The sequence below is a fragment of the Eretmochelys imbricata genome, chromosome 9, assembly GCF_965152235.1.
Source record: "Eretmochelys imbricata isolate rEreImb1 chromosome 9, rEreImb1.hap1, whole genome shotgun sequence".
Lineage (NCBI taxonomy): Eukaryota > Metazoa > Chordata > Testudines > Cheloniidae > Eretmochelys > Eretmochelys imbricata.
Genome location: NC_135580.1, coordinates 82,455,183 through 82,475,994, shown reverse-complemented (window position 1 = coordinate 82,475,994; position 20,812 = coordinate 82,455,183). Strand labels below are relative to the sequence as shown.

The window sequence follows — 20,812 nt, the reverse complement described above, 5'->3', positions numbered from 1 at the left end:
AGCTCTGACAGCTGCAGTTGACAGTTCATAAGATATTTGATTTTTCCCATGATACAAAATTCCATTGGAGCATGATATTTTTAAAATGAAGCACCCTGAATGGTGAAGAGTATAGAGGGACTTCTGCTTATGATTCATTATTCTTTTCTTCTGTTAGTGACCTACCTCAGCATATTCCATGTCATCTTTGTGCTCTTTGTGTGGACATACTGGAAGTCCGTTTTTACTCTCCCGCTGCAGCCAGATAAAAAGGTAAGGGCCTACATCTTCACTACCCGCCAGATCGACGGGGGAGCTGCCACGGTCGACTCGCTGCCGTGAAGACGGCCAGGTAAGTCGAACTATGATACTTCAGCTACACGAATAGTGTAGCTGAAGCTGTGTATCTTAGTTCGAAACATACACCCACACCCACACATCTTCCCCCCCCCCCCCCCCCGCACCCTAGTGTAGCCCAGGCCTAAGTACTTTTCATCCATGGCAAGCCTAAGACGAAAGTGGAGACAAAGGGAGAATTCAAGAAATCCACCTATACTACTGTGGCCAAGGACAACTGATGAGTCTTCCTGGTTAGATGGAAACATGCCTGTGGCTGTCCATAAAAAAGAGTGCAGTTGAACGGTTCTGAGAATTGTTTAAATTAAGCTGTGCTTAAAGCAGGCATGATGTTGCTTTACTTTCAAGTGGTTTAGGAGCTAACAGGATTTTAAATGGTTGAGGATAATGGGATTTATTATTATTAATTTACATCTTTTAATGTCTTCGATCCCTAAGCACTTAACCCAGGGGTGGGCAAACTTTTTGGCCCAAGGGCCACATCAGGGTTGCAAAACTGTATGGAGGGCCGGGTAGGGAAGGCTATGCCTCCCCGAACAGCCTGGCCCCCGGCCCCTATCCGCCCCCTCCCACTTCCTTCCCCCTGACTGCCCCTCTCAGAACCTCCAACCCCCCCTGCTCCTTGTCCCCTGACTGCCCCCTCCCGGGACCTCCCATCCCTAACTGCCCCCCTGAGACCCCACCCCATATCCAACTTGCCCCTGCTCCTTGTCCCCTGACTGCCCCGACCCCTATCCACACACCTGCCTCCTGACAGGCTCCCCCGGGACTCCCACGCCTATCTAACCCTCTCTGTCCCCTGACTGCCCCCCATCCAACCCCCCGCTCTCTTACCATGCCGCTCAGAGCAGCAGGAGCTTGCAGCCCCGCCACGTGGCTGGAGCCAGCCATGCTGCCGTGCTGCCCAGCAGCAGTGGCAGGCCAGAGCGCTGGCTGTGCGGCAAACTGAGGCTGCAGGGGAGGGGGACAGCAGGGGTGGGGCCGGGGGCTAGCCTCCCCAGCCGGGAGCTCAGGGGCGGGGCAGGACGGTCCCACAGGCTGGTTGTGGCCCGCAGGCCGTAGTTTGCCCACCTCTGATTTAACCAATCCTGATGTTCTTATTCAGTCTAACTTCACACCAATTCCATGAGAATTTTTCCTGAGTAAGGACCTTGAGATTTGGCTCCTGTATACAGAGCTGGATTAAAACAATATGGAGCCCTAGGCATGTCCCCAAAGGGTGCACTGGTAGTGGTGACAGGGCCTCTTGAGGAGCAGCAGCAGTGTTGCACCCTTGGAGGCATGTGAGTTGTTCCCCTAGAGTGGGTGTGGGGCCAGATGATTTTTCTCTCTGGTTCTAGTGTTGGCTGGCCTGCCCTCTGTTGGAGGCTATCTGCAGACTCAGACAAATGTCACTGAATTGATTACACTCACTTCATATTTTCAGGGGATGGAGGGGGGGTTGGCAACCTTGAAGGCTTAAAACATATTTTTTGTTTTAAATGAAAGGTGAAATTCTGACATTACATGACTGTGGGATGTGTCTATTGTTTAATTTGCCAATCCCTGCCTATATACACATAGGAGACACCTATCCCAGTAGCAAAATGTCCTTCTGTGGTGATAATAGAAATGGAAAAATCACTGTCCAAGAGCACAACAACGAGGGAGAAGAGGCATTGAAAGAACCACTTCACCAAAATGTAGATTGTGATTCATTTACTTGACAAATCCATATTCTTAATTTTAGGATATTTTTAAGATGGAGAGCATGACTTACTGGAGCACAGGACTGGGAGCCAGGAATTCCTGGATTCTAATCTTTGCTCTGTCATTGATTTACTGTCTGACTATACTCAAGTCACTTCACTTCTTTATGCTTTGTTATACCCCTTGGTAAAATATTTGGCAAAATACCAACCTCAGAAGGCTGTTTGAGGTTGAGTTAATGAATGTTTGTGCAGCAGTTTAAAAATACAGCTCCAGAGTCTGAGCTTAGTTACAAAGATGTAAATTTATGTCAGTGGAATACTCCAGATTTGAACTAACGTAACTGAGAACAGAATCTGCCTCATAAAGTGCAATGTAAATGCCGCTATTATTATCATCATCATTATTATTTGTTATTTAATGAAGAGAAAACATCTAAGGCAACATGTAGTAGTGAAGCTAATCTATTATGCTCTGACCTCAATTTCGGTTTGTATCTCTTATGAGTGAATCAGTTAGTTCCGCAGCAGTTGATCTGTCCAACAGTGATTACCTCTCTGTTTATCTCCTAAATGAAAGCTCTTCTAAGTGTGATTAATGTTTGTGCTTTGGAAGTGGTGGGAGGATAATGGCTTTTCCAACCTGGCCTGCATTTGAAATATTACTGTACTACACATGGATAACGGGTCCTCTCATCATTTCTGCTTCTAGTTCCATATGTCCTATGCTGACAAAGAGCGCTATGAAAATGAAGAGAGACCGGAGGTACAGAGGCAGATTCTTGTCGAAATTGCAAGGAAGTTGCCAGTGTACACAAGAACGGGGAATGGAGGTCAGTTAAGCAGAGGCTCTGTTGATGTAAATCTATTCAATCATGCTAAGCATTGTATGCTGGCAATCCATTTTATACTGACAGTATCAGCAAATCCCTCATGCCAAGACATACTGCTAAAGGATTTCAGTGCTCAGAACTTTAATGCTGAGGAAATACTATTAGTTTAAAAGGATTTCCTTCCTGGCTTCCTCCTCCAACCCTCCTGATTGGGGAAAACGAGAAATCCTTGAATACTTATCACATTTTCAAGTAGAGTGCCAGGGGCTTAGCCTTATGTTGTCTTCCTTTCTGTAGTTATAGTTTGGAAACGGTAGTTATTAATGTAGAATCATGGGTATAGCTTGGGGGGGATAGGAGAGTACTGCCACCCTCCCACCCCCAAAAACGGAAAGCTCGGGCAGGCATGGAATTTGTATGTCTTCCCCCCCCCCCCCCCCCATGTGGCCCCTTTGGCCTGACTGCAGCTGCCCCCACAAATATGGAAGCCAAACTACACCTATGTGTAGAAACAAATCTTGTAGCCTTTTTTTTTTTTTTTTCCCCATTTCAAAGAGGGTTTGGCCTGAGTAAAGACTTCAGGACATGGCCCCATAAATGAGGTAAACAGTTATGGTCCCTTATGGACCTAGTTCTGCAACCAGATACACGTTGTTACTCCTGGGGGAATTCTGTGCCACTGCGCATGTACAGAATTTTCCCCCAGCAGAATTCTTTGCTTCCCTGCAGAAAAATGACTTTCTGACAGGGAAGCAAAGGGAAGCCACAAAAGCAGTCATGTGACCCTCCCCAGTAGTATGTTTTGGATGCCCAGTGCAGCCTGCAGAGAGGTAAATCACTGTGGGACAGGGAGCAGGACTGGGGAAGACCCGGCTGGTAGCTCCTACCTTGTGCTGGGCTCAGCTACTAGTCCCAGCTGAGCTGGGAGGACATGGGACTTCCTCTTCCCTGGCACAGCATCCAGGGCTGTGTCAGACCCACCCCCAGATTTCTCCCCCGGCTGTAGGAAGCTCTGCAAACTCCACCCCCCCAGGTGCTTCCTGCACCCATCGCTCCTCAGCTGCAGAGGGAGGGATCACTGTACAGGGAGCTGCTCCCCCATCCAACCCCCTCATACCCAGACCCTCCCACCAAACCTCACCCCCCCCACAAACAAAACCCCCCCAATGAGCCCCACTCCCCTTGCACCTGGACTACCCTGACAAGCCACCCGTACCTGGATCCCCACCCCACTGAGCCCCACTCCCCCAGCATCTGGACCCCACCACCGAGGCACCCCCCCGCACCCAGACTCCCCTGCCAAGCTCTGTCCCCCCACAACCAGACACACAGACCCCACTGAGCCCCAACCACCTTCATCTGGACCCCCCTGCAGAGTCCCATTAATGTTGTACACAGAACCCCCCAACAAGCCTCTGTGCATCCAGATCCCCCCGCACCAGATCCCCCACTGAGCCACCCCCACACAGAACCTTCTCACCCCACACATGGATCCCCTCACACTAAGCCCCTCCACACTTGGATCTTGCCTGGCTGAGCCTGCCTGCCCACACCTGGTGCACTTAGCACAGAGGGGCAGGGCTCTGGGGTGTTTCTGGGGCAGGCCCGGTCCTCGCGCTATGTCAGAGTTGGGTGCAGCATCACTGCTGAGTCCGTGTCCAGGGGGAAAGCTGCACAGTGATCTCCCACCTCTGTGCAGCCAGTGGCCTGTGCTCCCCAGTGTCATGCTGGAGCCTCTACATTTATTTGACAAATACAATTTTCAGAATTTTAAAATATTGTGTGCAGAATTTTTAATTTTTTGGCACAGAATGCCCTCAGGAGTAACACATGGAACTCTTGTTGAAGCCTAAAGGAGTTCTATGCTTGGAATTGCTGCAGTGTTCAGGCCTGTGTATTCTTTAGTCAGCAAACTTAGGATCTGAAGTAAGCAATTTTTGTCCTGGGCCATTGTTTAAATGGAGCTTTTTCAAAGCCACAACACAAATGTACATGTGTACACACATCCTGTTTCTACGTTTCTTTTGACTGCCTTCAAGCTGGATGTACATTCACCTCAAAGCCAGCCCCTTGGAGTATTAGGACCACCATTTATCTGTTTTTTTGCCTGGCAGCCTGAATCAACTGTAAAGTTGTTTGGGAAGTCAGTTATGAGGGAAAGGATGAGAACATGAACAGAATATTAAGTGTGTGTTCTCTTCCTGCTCATTATTTAACACTAACTACTAACTCTAATACTTCTGTGTTTAATTTTAGCTATTCGATTTTGTGATAGATGCCAGCTAATCAAGCCTGACCGTTGTCACCACTGTTCTGTTTGTGCTATGTAAGTTGTTGAAATGTTTTGACACCAGTGAATTGAGCCACTGCTAAGCAACAAAAATGACAATGTCTTGAACATGTACTTATACACATAGAAGTATCCAAATGTTTTCCTATGTTCAAGAATAGCTAAACAGTAAGGGCGAAACAGTCAAAAGGACTTCTGCTAGGTCTTGTGCACGTGTGCCAGCACCTACATGCACGAAAGCGTTAGCATTTGCACTCCCAAAATACTGTGTCCCTAATATGTTTTGTGGTTATAGTTTCTACACTTTGCCTGCATGGGTGTGAATCTGGTGGAAGGTTTGCCAATTTATGAAAGGCACTAGCCACTGTCAGTGCACTCAAAAAAGTCCTTTTTTTTTTTTTTTTTTTTTTTTTTAAATATGTCAGGCCTTCGCTATGTATTGATCATGCAAAGATTGTAAGCACCCCAGAGCAGGAACCATCTTCATTTTTTGTCTTGTACAGCACCAAGGATGTCGGTAGCTCTTACAACAACAAATAGTCAGCCTTAAAAATGGTGCCTGCCTTAAGAATGATGGAATGATAGCAGCTATCTTAAATCTATCTCTTTGTAGAAATCCAACACAAAACAGCAACAAAGTCTTCTGACCTACAGTTGGTGGAGTCTTTGTTTATGAGTCTGTTTAAGTTCCAAACATAAGGATCCTCTTTGTTGTATTCTTTTTCTTTCCTTTTGCAGGTGTGTGTTAAAAATGGATCATCATTGCCCATGGTATGTCCAGGATATTGGTCTGTATCTTTCTGAAAGTAAAGGCTATTTAAATGCTTTTGTTGGTATTGTGTCTGCATGCCTCTTTCTTTTATCATGGAGGATGTATCTCTTTTTTGTGTTTAGCACTGTATGAAATGAACATACTGGGAAGACTTGCTTGAAGCATTTGATTTCTTTTGAGGGACAGATAAGGAATATTCTTGTTTTATTAACTGCATTTTTAGAAGCTGTTATAAACTAATCTACTCTTAGATTATTACCCAGAATTGTAAAGGGGCCTCAACCCTACCTTTCATTTTGGGTACATAATCATTTGGGCAAGCAGTTAGTAGTTGCACCCACCAATAATATTTGCATGCAGTATGCATATGAAATGGTGTCATTTGGGCATATGTGATAGTGTCTGCAGAATGGTGCATGAAAAATTAAAGCTCACACTTTGAGAGTTTGCCCCCATATACTTATTTCCCAGAACTACCTGGTTGAGATTTTTTAATTACTGTCTTTGGGTTTTCCCAGCTCTGCTACTCCCTCCCCTTTACTAGAAGGGAGGCTTCAGGAACCAGAGGCAACACAGACATGGGTCTGAAACATACCCCCGTATCTTATTCCCAAACGTAGGGGGTTCCAAATTTGAACCCAGGTCCAGATGTGAGTCTGATGCACCACTGATTAATACCTAGTGGAAAGATTTACACATAGATTCATAGATGTTAATGTCAGAAGGGACCATTATGATCATCTAGTCTGACCTCCTGCACAATGCTGGCCACCGAATCTCACCCATCCACTCCTGCAATAAACCTCTCACCTATGTCTGAGCTATTGAAGTCCTCAAATCATGGTTTAAAGACTTCAAGGTGCAGAGAATCATCCAGCAAGTGACCCGTGCCCCATGCTGCAGAGGAAGGGGAAAAATCCCCAGGGCCTCTTCCAATCTGCCCTGGAGGAAAATTCCTTCCTGACCCCAAATATGGCAATCAGCTGAACCCTGAGCATGTGGGCAAGATTCACCAGCCAAATACCCAGGAAAGAAATCTCTGTAGTAACTCGGATCCCACCCCATATATAAAGAGGGTATAAGATGCTATCACCAATGTGAGTGGAGAATTCTGACTTACTACCATTTTGCACTCATTTTGCACATGTGTAAATTACTCCACGAGGTGGACATCCGTGGTGAATCAGGCCCAAATGGCCCATACAAGCCAAATCAAAATCCCAAATCTGGGTACCTTCAGAGTTTGGGGTATTTGAAATCCAGATATGAATTTTGCAGCTTGAGCCCATCTCTGTGACAAACTAGCGACGAGACCAAACTGATGGAGGTCTGGTCTTTTGATGTTATCAAATACATTTATCATGTTTTGCTTGGTGTGACTTTTGCTTGCAGGTAAAATACAAAAGTAACCAAGAACTCAGTTACATTTCATTGTTACCACTAAGGGGAGCTATTATTGAACAGATTGTTTTGTATAATCAAGCACCTACATTTAAAATTTAAAAAATTACTTTTGTATTCCTTGTCTTTGGACCACATGTGCTGTAAGTATCCTGATTTCAACTTTGCTTTAATTCTTTAGGGTGAATAACTGCGTTGGATTTTCTAACTACAAATTCTTTCTACTGTTTTTAATGTATTCTTTGTTGTATTGCATGTATATTGCTGCAACAGTCTTCAAGTATGTCATCAAGTATTGGACAGTAAGTGTATGAAATCATGTTACTTTTATGTATTTTATTACTCTTATTGTGGCTTTAAACTCTGCTGTGTTACTCTTACTGTCATTCCACAGAAAAATATATTGCATTTCAGTAGTAGAGGGGCTTTTTCTTGAATTCTGTATGTCCGTTTAACTCACATTGTGATTCAGATATGCACAAACTGAAGGGAAAATAGGCTCCAGTTGTAGAAAGGTTTTGGCTGAAAAATGCTAAACCTGTTTTTAAATTTCTTCTACAAATGCTACCAAATTTGTGCATGAAAGGACATATTTTCAGCCAGTCTTTAGGGCCCAGAACTTGCAGCCTAATTTTAAACAAAATACAAGTGAGTGTGTATAAACTATAAGAAGGAGTGGGTGATGGAGGGAGAATGAGGATAACGGTAACACATACTGTCCCAGAACTGACTTGAGCAACATATTACAGGGATCATTGTTGCCAGTTGCAGTTTTAGTGTATTCATTTTTTTAACTGTCCTATGTATTGTGTATGGGGAATGTAAAGACTCGCAGAGAGAGAGATCAGATATAAAAGATTTACAATTGAATATCAGTCATGTCTGGAATGATCTTTGTGACTAGAGAGGTAGAATTATAAAGCAAGTCAGAATCAGTACATCGTTGTGGTGATCTTGCAACAGAACACAATGAAACTTCCTAAATCCAAGAACAACTATTATTTGGGAAATACTGAAAAATTATGTCATCTCATCTCTTTATGTGCTTGTATTGCTTGGGGGGGGATAGTTGTCTCCTGGGTAAAAATTGGCAGGTTACCAACATTTGAAATGTATTAAGTGGCTGCATGATCACCACATACGCATTTTCATTAGCATTGCAGGAAACTATTACTTGGAGTATATTCTTTTCTGTGACTTTATGCTTTGTTTCCTGTAATTCCCAGACCCACTTTCCCAACCTTCTCTGAATCCTTGCTCCTGTGGATCAAGTTTAGTGTGTTAAGGGAACAAGTGAGAGGGAAAAGTAAATGAAACCTACTTTGGTGTTAGTTTTCATGGTGTTACTTTCCTGCTTGTCTCCATAAGCTTAGTTCCTGCAGTACATCTTCTCTTTTCTCTTCTCTTCGAGTTAGAACTAATATAAAGAGCTTTATCCTGCCATTGATCTACACACATTCATTTTAGGATATGGCATTCAAAGAAACTGCTTTGACCTTCATTGTTTCCTTATAGTTTTTCTTTTTTGGCTTAAAAGTCGGACTGAAATACTGAGCACTTCTTTATATTGCAGTTGGTTTATATGGAGACAGTGTCCGCTGACGGAACAGGAGATGGGCCTCAAGATTCTTGATATCTAATGCCTGCTGGTGTTGCTGGTTCACTTTGTGACTTTGGCCAAGTCACTTAGAGTATGGCTACACTGCAGTAAAACACCCGCAGCTGACCTGCGTCAGCTGACTCAGGCTATGAGGCTATCAAATTTTAGTATAGACATTGGGGCTTAGGCTGGAGCCTGGGCTCTGGGTCCAGCTGTGGGTGTTTTTATCGTAGTGTAGATGTACCCTTAATCTCTCTGGACCTCAATTTTATAACAGATGGTGCTGTAAACCATACCTCCAACCCAGTCACCCCTGTGGGGCACTAATGGGAATTAGTCCACATACTCAGGAGGGCAAAGGTTTTGTAACTCTCCCTTACGTTATGTAGGACTTGTAAGGTGGAGGAAGGCTTTTGCACATTTGCTCACTTGCAAGGGGTAGGTACAGTCTGTCTTTAAACTGCAGGAATTAAGTGCCAGAGAGGTCCTCATGCTCCAACATGTGAAATGAAGCATTTCAGCCACCTGTAAGATTTTCTGGGCTTTTACTAACTGTAGACATCTGTCACAAGCATTTGATTTACCTGCTTGTTGCTGTTATAGCTGAGAGAGAGGGAGTTCAAATTTCTGATCTCTTAAATTGGAATGTAGCCATTGGAAAAGATGGCAGCATATTAATGTGCATCCAGGAAAATGTGAAGATTAAAGGAAACTCAGCAGAATGTGAACAGGCTTTGAAAGCACTTGTTATTGCCTGCCAAATTCACTGTGGGCATAGGAGACACTTCACATACCCATATGGGGGACTGTGAACATACTGGCCCAGTTCCATACAAAAAATTAATAGCAAAGCCCCACTGTATATCTGCTTTGGAAGTGATGAGGGAAAGAGCCAGCTTATTTCTTCTTTGTCTTGTCTATTCATTGTAGGGAGAGGTGATTTTTTTTTTCTGCAAGTCTGAAAACCCCACACATCCTTAATGGATCCAGTGTAACGTCTGATTTCCTTTAGGCACCAAGATTTCTCTCTCCCTCTTTTTCATGTCCTTTTATCCTTTTTTGCTTTTATTTCTAGGACGAATTGACCAATGGACGTTCCAAGTTCCATGTCCTTTTCCTTCTTTTTGTGGCAGTCATGTTCTTTCTAAGCCTGATGTTTCTCTTTGGCTACCACTGCTGGCTCGTCAGTAGAAACAGGTCTACTTTGGGTAAGATTCCATGTGTACACCATAAAGCAGTGTTCTAAAAAAACGTGTGCTGTTCACCTCTAGGTAAACCAGCAAATATTTGAAAAAGCATTGAAATAAAAAGATTTCTAATTTACACTGCTGGGGGTTTTCCTCTTCAGCTGACAAAAGCTAAATTGGCGACGTGGAGACTGTAAAATAGAAGGGCCCGATCCTGCAAATGCTTATGCGTTACTTTATTCACTGAAATCAATGGGACTACCTGTAAGTACATTTACTTACACGTGTGTTTGCTGGAGTAGGCCGTAAAACAGCAAGTGGATTTGAGCAAAAGTACATCCATCTTTTCTCATGGTGAGTGAGGGTAGGGGTATGTGGAATTGGATCAGTTTTGTGAAAAAATTCTGAAATTCCATGATTTTTGAGCCAAAAAACTTCCAAGTTTCAAAATTTGAAACTGCATTTGGGTGAAGATCAGGTTTCACATTAGAGCACAAATATCACGTTTCAATGCAGATACTACCATTCTGTGACATTTTTGAATGACAAAGTGGCTTGAAACAAAATTGAAACTTTTTTAGCAAAGTTCCACACACAGATTAATCTCTCTCTTTCTTGCACAGACCTAGTGTAGGTTTGCCTTGAAAACTCGTTTTCAAAGGGCACTAGAACTCATCCATAGGCCTTTGTGCTGGCCTGAAGCATCAGGTCTCTACACAACAGGGTAGAAGGTAACTTTAAAAATACTGTTTCTGATGCCCTCTATTTTATCATTTTCTCCCTGCACCGCTTTTATCTCTCAACACAGGGCCTGTGTATCCTCCCCTAACTCTTGATAGATAAGTGATAATTCATCAAGCACTCTGAATTTCCACACTTGAGATATGGTTCATAGAAGGGAGTTTGTTTCCGTTTTATGCTTCCAGTCTTAGGATTAGAAATTCCCCAATTTTTGTGTCTTTCCAGTGAAATTCAGAGCAAGTCTCATGAAAGAATGTTTAAACACATTAAATAATAAACTTCATTTTATAATTTTTGTTTTGGGGATTAAATTAAAACATCGTTAATTGGTTTTATGATTATTCTATGGGTTTCATCTGCAAAACCAAATCCATGCCATCAATTTTAAGGTGAGAGAAATGATAATGTAAAGATTTACAGGCATGCAAAAAGAAATGGCTGTGATCTCCACATTCATTCCTGTAATATTTCCATTTTGGTCCATGGTGTGGTATGTTTAATTGCTGAATGCAGTGGCTCTCAACCTTTCCAGACTACTGTACCCCTTTCAGGAGTCTGATTTGTCTTGTGTACCCCCAAGTTTCACCTCACTTAAAAAACTACTTGCTTACAAAACCAGACATAAAAATACAAAAGTGTCACAGCACACTGTTACAGAAAAATTGCTTACATTCTCATTTTTACCATATAATTATAAAATAAATCAACTGGAATATAAATATTTTACTTACATTTCAGTGTATAGTATATAGAGCAGTATAAACCGGTCACTGTCTGTATGAAATTTTAATTTATACTGATTTCTCTAGTGCTTTTTATGTAGCCTGTTGTAAAACTAGACAAATATATAGATGAGTTGATGTACCCCCTGGAAGACCTCTGAGTATGCCCAGGGGTACATGTACCTGTGGTTAAGAACCACTGGCTTAGTGTACTCAAAGATGGCTACTGTATAGCTTAAAGACGGTAATTTACTTTGCATTGATTAAAATATGTATTATTTTCCTAATGTCTAAATGGGCTTCCTTTGATTTTGATGAAGTTTGAGTGAGGAAGGGACCTCAGGATTTGTCCATTGAAAATTCCCATGAGGATACAGTGTCATCACTTTAATGTGTAACAAAGCAAGGTTTTGAAAAATCTTAGACACCTTATGTTGGAGCTTCAGCATAAAATATTTTATTTAACATTGGCTTCTTTTATTTTTTCCCCTATGATGGCATCTGTCCATAGAGGCGTTCTCAGCTCCAGTGTTTCAAAATGGCCCAGATAAAAATGGATTCAATCTGGGCTTCATAAAGAATCTTCAGCAAGTATTTGGAGAGGAAAAGAAGCTGTGGTTACTACCTATTGTATCCAGGTAAGTGGTAATCAAAACAGTGGAAAAGAGGCCAATACCATGAAGCTGAGGGCCAAATCCTGGTCCCTGGGCTCAGCCTGAGTGTCGACCAGTTATGTATTGCGGAGTTCTGCAAGAATCAAGAGGAGCTGGTGTCCTCGCATGTAGATTGAGAAGTGGCTAGGGAGTCACTCCTAAGCAACAGCTGCTGCAGCCTCATTGCTACACCTCCAGCTGTACTGCTGACTGGAACGTGGTTAGGCAGTCATAGACCCACCAGCAAACATCTTTGCCTTGTCCCCCCAGGCTTCCTGTTAACATGGATGAATGAAACTGCCACGGAGCACAGCTTCATAGTGTACAGGTGGTCTGCACCTTCTCTATTGGCGCGCGTGTGTGTGTCTGTCTGTCAGTCTCTCTCTCTCTCTCTCACACACACACACACACACACACACACACACACACACACACACACACACACACACACACACACACGATTACATTTAGCTATCTCTCTTAATTATATTTAAATGATTGAGCTAAATTGAACTCCATTTGAGTTACACCAGTAATGAATTCGGACTATAATCTTTATCCCACTGATCTTTTGCAAGAATTCAAGATCAAAATCACTTTAAAACATGGTCTATGAGCGCCCATCAAAACAAGGTTCCAAAACTGAACCCAGTATTTTCCAGAATTTAGTCCTTTAAAAGTAATCTCTGGACATTCAAAGACTTGTTTTAGGTTTGACTCAAGCCCAAAGCAAGGAGTAAAGTTGTAGTTCAACCTTCAAATGAAGCAAGTCGGAAGTAGCTTATTTTCTGCCTTTGTCTCCCCAGCCAGGGTGATGGACATTCCTTTCCAATGAGAACGTTGTGTGAAGCTCAGAATCCATTGCTAGCAAATGAAGAGCAGTGGGGAGATGACGGACTGGATGAAGAGAACCATGGTAAGGTAACACAAAAGGAAATTTAGTTGTGTTTTAAACTAAAGTAACTGTTGGGTGGATTTAAAAATAGTCACTGAGAACCCACTATGAAAGTTATTCTTATGAAAGAGCATGTTGGCTAAGTCTCTGACAGCTCTGACTTAGTTAATGAAACAGAACAAACATAAGGCCCAAGTTTGGAATGAGTCTCCCATTTTGCAGGAGGAGCTCTGCTCCTACAAATACAGTAACTCCTCACTTAAAAAGAACGAGGAGTCCTTGTGGCACCTTAGAGACTAAAAAATTTATTTGGACATAAGCTTTCATGGGCTAAAACGCCGATGAAGTGGGTTTTAGCCCATGAAAGCTTGTGCCCAAATACAGTTGTTGGTCTCTAAGGTGCCACAAGGACTCCTCGTTCTTTTTGCTGATACAGACTAACACGGCTACCACTCTGAAACCTGTCGTCACTTAAAGTCGTCCCGGTTAATGTTGTTTCATTGTTACATCGCTGATCAATTAGGGAACATGCTCGTTTAAAGTTATGCAATGCTCCCTTATAACGTCATTTCGTAGCCACCTGCTTGCAGGGAGAGCAGCCCGTTGCAGCGGCTGGTGGGGCTTGGAACCAGGGTGGACCGGCAGCCCCGCATCAACTCCCCTAAGTTCCCTGTGCAGCAGCCACCCAGCAGGCTATCGATTGCTGGCAGTTCAGCTGTCCCTCCCCCCCACTGCCAGGTGCTGCTCCTGCCCTGTGCCTTGGAGCTGCTCTCCAGAGCCTCCTGCTTGCTGCGAGCAGGAGGGGAGGGGGGGGGCGCTAATGTCAGGATGTCCCCCTCCCCCCTGCTCCTGCACGCCACTTACCCTATCTCCATAGAGCAGGGGGGACACACAACAGGACTCAGGAGGGAGGGAGCTTCCTGGCAGCAGCTGCTGCAGTCTCAGCTTGCTGATTAACTTAACAAGGTAATGTACTTAAGAGTGGTGTCTGCATACTTAAAGGGGAAATGTGCATCTCTCTCTCCCCGCACACAGGGTGTATGCCTCTGTCCCTCCATTCATGCTGCCTTGTAGAGTGTGAGGCTATATGAACAACGAGTCAACCCTTGAGGGCTCAGCCAATTGCTAGTTCATCATTTAGCAGTAAGGCATGCCCTGGGAAATATCCCACCCTCTGACTCCACCACCTCAACCAAGCTTCACAATCATCATCGCTGTGTACAGTATTCAATTATTTGTTTAAAACTTACACACACACACACATATATGTCTCTTGTCTGTCAAAAAAAAATTTCCCTGGAACCTAACCCCCCCCCCCTTTACATTAATTCTTATGGGGAAACTGGATTCGCTTAACATCATTTTGTTTAAAGTCGCATTTTTCAGGAACATAACGACAACGTTAGGTGAGGAGTTACTGTAATTGGACTTGCAGTTTTGCACCCACAAGTTGCAGGCAGAAATGGTGACTTTTCTTCATCAAGCTATTTGATTGCTCCCACAAATTAAATACGTAGATGTGTAAATACTCTTTGCACCAGGTATGCAATGTAGCTGTAGCCCTGTCGGCCCCAGGATATTAGGCAGACAAAGTGGGTAAGGTAATATTTTTTTATTGCCTCAGAACTCTGTGTGGCTCAAAAGCTTGTCTCACGCTAACAAAAGTCGGTCCAATAAAAGATCTTCCCTCGCTCACTATTTGCACCCACAGTTATTTGGGACATGAACCTGTGCATGCTCAGTGTGTGTGCACATGCATATGTACAGTAACTGCATTTTGGCACTGTGAATCAGTCAGTAAGGATGCCCAATTATGCTTTGCCTCAGTGAGACTGTAGGGTAGGTGGTCCTTAAACAAACCTGTCCATGCTGCTATAATTGGTGTTAAAGAAATACTTGTGCCTACAGCAATTCTAGTGACATGGCTTGTTTGTACAACAGTTATAATTTCAGATTAATTGAAAATTAATTTTTGGATTGATGGAAATAAGACTTGATGGACCTCTAAAAACATAGACACCCTTTTTATGCTATGGTGCTCCTGTGAAATAGCCCCTGCTAATATGTCCACTCGCTGCTTGCTTTTGCTCTGGTTAAGATACCTCTACAATCAGTTTCAAAATAATTCAGTGCTTCTGCCTGTTGAATCACAATTTTTTTTCTCATGTACTTGTTAACCCCCAAACTCCGGCCTTCAAACATGATGACAAGCATTAACACATCCCGGTGTCCTGTAAAGCTTCATGCCCTCCAAGTTTTAGGGTTCCAAAATATTGTCACTTGGTGTCATGAGGCAGGTGCTTTCTGTATGGAGCAAGGATAGCCACATATATATGTGTGGAAAGTATAATAATAATAAAGGCATAGATATTCCATCCTGGCATGAAAGCTCAGCAGATTTCTATTTAAAAAATTGGATCATGGTTTTTTCCTATAGGAATCGTGAAAACATAATAAACTCTTGTGTAACCATAACTTGTGAATTAAGCAAATATAGGTGAAGAGCTTGCTAATGCACATTTAGTGCTATAGAGACTAGGCTTTCATTAGGAGCTCAGCTTTGATATCATGTTAACTGTTTCCAGGCTTAAAACAAGACCATTCGTGTTGTAGTTCACTTCCAGGAAGCCCCCTTTAGTCATTTTCAACAGTGCGTACTTGGGGACCTGTGTGGAAGCAATAGCTTTGTTTAAAAATAAAGCTTGTGTAGGTTTTTATAAGTGTGTGCAATCTTGTTACTTGCAGAACACAGAAAGGAGGTAGAGGAAGGATGGTCCAGTTATTAGGGCACTAGCCTAGGATCTAGGTTCAGTTCTCTGCTCTGCCACAGACTTATCCTCTCTGTTCCTCAGTTCCTCATTTGTAAAATAGGGATAATAAAACTGCCTTACCTCACAGGGATGTTGGGAGGATAAATATGGTAAAGACTCCAGCACTTTGAGATCTAATGATTAAAATTGCAATATAAGACCTCAGTATTATTTTTTTTATTTCTGACTATACAGCACTTGCAGCCTTACTGTCCCTGGTTTAATGTTAGCTTGTGTTAAAGTTTTATTGTGGAGGGGATGTGTCATTGCAAAGTAAATAAATGAAACCTTGTCCAAGGCACACTTCAGACACTAGCACTCCAGGATTTCATGAACAGAGCTGAAGAGGCTCATTTCAACATTGGTTCAGATAAGTGATTTCAAATGGCCTTTGTACATCTGTGCTGAAAAAAGTCTGCTTCTGCTAAGACGTGTATATTTTAGTTAAGCTAATCTGTCTGACACGGTGATGCATTGCTGATGAACTTTTTAAAATAACATTGGTGTTTTTCTGTGTGCTATTTGTGATCATTTTAAAAAAAATCAATCTGTCCCTTCAGGAGTGGTTCCCAAGTCCCCTACCCTTTACAAAGTGTTATGGGCTCTGATTAAAAAGTCTGCTTAGCTCTCTAAATATGAGCATAAGCATGCATAAGAATGAAATTAGCTTTTGCCAAGTCAGCTCTCAAAATCTGAGTTTCAAGCCTTATGATCGTAGTACTCATATAATGATCAGTGACCTGTACTAGGCTGTTTCCCAGTGAAGAAAATGGTGTGTAATCATCTTGCTCTGAAACTTGGTGAAGTTTTTTTCAGCACCAATAGGTAGGGCCATTTTGGTTAATTTCATAGCCAGAGGGTTTTTTAATTGGTCAATTTCATGTTTTCAGATATTTGACATCTGAAATTTCAGGGTGTTGTAACCGTGCTTCCTGCAGCTGGAAGAGGTTCCCAGAGGTGGAGGTGGGTCTGATCTTCCCCCATACTGCTGGGAGCGCCCCCACAGGGGCTCCTAGCATCCAGTCCTGGCCTCTTCCCCTGAACAACTGCTGTTTGGTGGGGGGGAGATCAGACCCATCTCTGGGCACCTCCCCAAGCTGCAGGAAGCTCCATGGCTGCATTGCCTTCAGAGCCCAGCTGAAACCAATGAGGGTGCAATGCAGCCAAGGAGCTTCCTGCAGTCAGCGGAGGTAATTGGAAGTGGGTCTGATCTCCCCCCAAGAGCAGCCATGCAGGGGAAGAAAAAGTCCTGTCCCTCCCCAGCCCGGCAGACTAGCAGCTGGAGCTCAGTGACAGATAGGAGTCCCTGGCTGGAGTGCCCCCAGCCCTGCCCCTTCCTCTCCCCTCCAATAGCTAGAGTTCACGGGGGAAGTCTAATTTCACGGTCTGTGACGTGTTTCTCACGGTCATGAATTTGTAGGGCCCCACCAATGGGACTCGAATTCCTTCCTAGAACACAAAAGCAGAATGATCCCTCCCCGATGTATTTAAGTGGTGTCTCTCTCCTCTTGGAGCTTCTGCAGCACACACCTATGATTGCTCAGGCACCTGCACTTTGGTAGAAGTAATAAGAGCTGTTCTCATCATCGGAGTCCCTCCTCTAGGCATATGAGGAAGAGGAAGTGACATGCCACAGAGATAATTTAAAAAAAAAAGAAAAGAAAAGAAAAAATGCTTGATCCAGTTTTGCTGTATAATGTTCTCCTTCTGAACCACCACGCTACAATCCTTGCCTGTGCTGTGGTTTGATTTTTCTGAACATAAACAAAGCGAACACCCAGCAGACCCTTAAAGCTAAAAGCAAAAATGGCAAAGGCAAACCCCTTGTGGATATAGTTTTAAAATCAATCTTAGGGGAAACTGGAAGACTTCTGAATACAAGAGACATGTTACTGAAATTCAGGAGGCGGGGAACACCATGACCTGGACTAGGTGTATGAAAAAGAATATTCTCAGTTGCTTTTAACTTCACTGTAAGATTGTGTTCCTCTCGGTTTGAAATGGGTGTTGACCTTTGCTCTGACTTTTTTTGTACATTGATTTGCTAAGGATTGTAGCATTTCAGTTAGAATGAAAAACATTCTGAGCTTCTTGATCAACCAGAAAACAAGAACATTCACTTTCAAATGCACTTTAATTCTTAAGTTATGGCATTTTTCTGATTTCATTAATGCTGTCCTTTATTCACAAACATATTCTCTCTCTAATCTATCTAGTCAGGAAGTTCCCCCAAATGGCCTGTGCTGGCAGATTATAAAATAATCTTATTTTTTCTAAAAATTAATCTTGAATTCGCTTAATATCCAAATCCTGAATTAGTTGGTCCTATGTGTGCTTGGATTCTGTTTGCCCTTATAGTAACAAGATAAGGCTGTGGACAAGAACTTTTTAAATATCTATGTAGTATATGATGTTAACAACTAATCACACAGGTGGATTTAAATGTATGTTTCAGGGCAAGTCAAAATTCTAGATATAATTAATATATGTAGTACTTGGATATGTAGTACAGTAAATTTGGGAGCATAATCATGAGAGTAGAGTTCCCCCTGAATTTTACCACATATTCCAGTGTTTTCTGTGTCATAGTTGGAAGCGGTAAACACAGATTATCACATAAAGCTTCAAATATCTGAAGGTACCTGATTTCAATTTAAATGTTACTCATTAGGAAATACTGTATGCCTGAGAATTGCCTTGACTGCAGTTGAGGAACTTACTACAGTGCTCTGACCAGGAGGAATTAAATAAAGAGAGACCTCCCTGTCCTGAGAAATCATCAGTTAATTTGCATAAATCCTTGAAACAAAGCCAATCACCTCTTTTTTCATTGTAGGGATTAAATTCCAATCCATGCAAATACATCCATCCCCTTCTATCACATGTATCTGAGACACAACTGATACTGCTTTGCAGTCTCTCATTTTCTAGCCATCTCTTTCCTTCCTATCAATGCACCAGCACCTCAAGTGCTATAGTACTGTAACTGAGTATTTGGATTACATCCAGAGCAATAGCAGCAAGACCGTATAATTTTCTGAACTGATCAGACCTGAAACGTGCCATTAGAATCGGAAGATCTTCACTTGTCAAAGTGGCTGTTAAAGCCTGTGGCATGGACTGTGAATCAGATAATGTCAATAAATAAACTCTCAGTTTAGAAATCAGCAGGGTTACCCCTGATGGGGATGAATGTCTGATTTTTTGTTTAAAATGGTGTTAAAAAAAATTATCTAACATTTAATGGCTAATGGTGTATTCAGAGCATAAGGATGACAGGAACACTATTCTATCTATCTCTAACCATTTTGTTTTCAATTTTATAGGTTACCATGAAGGTTCATCTCTTGCCATGGAAATGGAGACATAGCAGTTTGCAAATCTGATGATACAAAACTCATTCAGACAGGTCAGCACTTTGTTTTCAGGTGACTTGAGACAGTCTGGTTCTGACATGGGACTTCTTCTGAGGCCTTGTCATTTAACCTGTTTGTCTATATCTCCTTCTGTGAAATAGGATAATAATGCCTCATATGGACACTCTGAGGATTAATTATGGTATGTTTGTACAGAGCTTTGAATAGAAAAGTGTGAGATAAAGTAATGGAGGTTGGGGTTTGGGGGGGGGGTTTATTTTATTTTATTTTTTTAACCTCCCAGGACTGTGGTGAACTGTCAGTGTGGTGCACAGAGTGTTGCCTACAGTGTTCTCTCTCCTTGTTCAGAGATCTAGAAAATAAATTTTACATATCTCTGACCTACTTGTGTAAGAGAGCCCAGAGAAGCCTCCTCAGTTTACACACCCCATAAGAGCACCGAAAGGCATTTAACTTGAAGGAAAGGATCAAAGAGTTGTGAGGTATTTGATGGTGGAATGTGGCTGGGCAGTATATTCCCTCAGATTTAATCACATCTCTCCCCCACATGACCACAGGAATGAAGATCTGTTTCATGTACTTCCAAAAGTAGCGGGTAGAATACTGTGGAATAGGGGAGGAGTTGGGAATAGCCATGCTACATAGTAAATTCCTCTTCATTGCAATCAGGGCTAAATTACAGTAGCTTACAATGCTCAAGTCAGTAGTGACTCTCCCATCTGGCTTTTTCTCACCGTGGAAGGGCCTGGGTGTAACAGCAGATGGCATGGGCTGGGAGAGGAGTCAGGTCCTTCATGTCAGAATGTCACTGATCCATCAACTTAGCTCCCATATGTTCTGGCCTTCACGACATTGGGAGGATGCCCTCTCACAGCTCCACTCAGTTATGAGCTGTGTCCTCCTCAAGTCTCTGCAAAGGAACCATGCAATGAAGCACCACTTCAAGAGATCTACTTCTCTTTCTGTTCTGTAGGTAGGGCAGTGCAGGGCTGTGGGTAGACAGAGGACATTTAACCCTTATTTTGTTCAAAGTGTTAATTGTAAACTCTGTGCTAACGCAGCATAATCCAGTACCTTGTTCTGTGCTTCAAAAAGATGATTTAAGGCCTGGTCTAAACTAGAGAATTATATGGTAGAACTACGTCACTCAAGGGGTGTGAAGAATCCACGCCGCTGAGCGATGTAGTTATACCAACCTAACCCTGGTGTAGACAGAACTATGTCGGGGGGGGGCGAGCTACTCCTGTCATCAAAGCTACCGCCTCTCGGGGAGGTGGATTTGCTACGGTGACGGTGTAGTAGCATCTTCACTAAAGCGCTACAACTGCGCTGCTGTAGTGTGGTACGTGAAGACAAGCCCTAAGACTATTTGATAAACTACTTGTTATAGCTTTTGAATATGCATCCACTTTCTTCTGAGGAGGACGATGCTACCAACCCAGGAAGGAAATGTTCCGAATCTTGATAACACTGAAAGCCACTTGCTGCCCTACACCCATCAAAAATG

The 20,812-nt window shown here is 42.9% G+C and overlaps 1 protein-coding gene across 2 annotated transcripts in view; it reads left to right on the top strand.

Annotated features, from left to right (window-relative positions):
- Positions 1–20,812, top strand: part of ZDHHC15 (zDHHC palmitoyltransferase 15) — a 40,651-nt gene that overhangs the window by 11,883 nt on the left and 7,956 nt on the right. The window contains exons 3-11 of one of the 2 annotated variants that reach the window (XM_077825795.1): positions 158–252; positions 2,737–2,857; positions 5,114–5,183; positions 5,886–5,918; positions 7,502–7,622; positions 9,996–10,128; positions 12,082–12,208; positions 13,030–13,139; positions 19,255–19,337. In XM_077825795.1, the coding sequence (XP_077681921.1) occupies positions 158–252; positions 2,737–2,857; positions 5,114–5,183; positions 5,886–5,918; positions 7,502–7,622; positions 9,996–10,128; positions 12,082–12,208; positions 13,030–13,139; positions 19,255–19,298 (854 nt within the window). In that variant the 3' untranslated portion in view covers positions 19,299–19,337. Of the gene's footprint in view, positions 1–157; positions 253–2,736; positions 2,858–5,113; positions 5,184–5,885; positions 5,919–7,501; positions 7,623–9,995; positions 10,129–12,081; positions 12,209–12,493; positions 12,552–13,029; positions 13,140–19,254; positions 19,338–20,812 lie in introns of those variants that run through there. The other variant, XM_077825796.1, reaches the window with a different exon arrangement.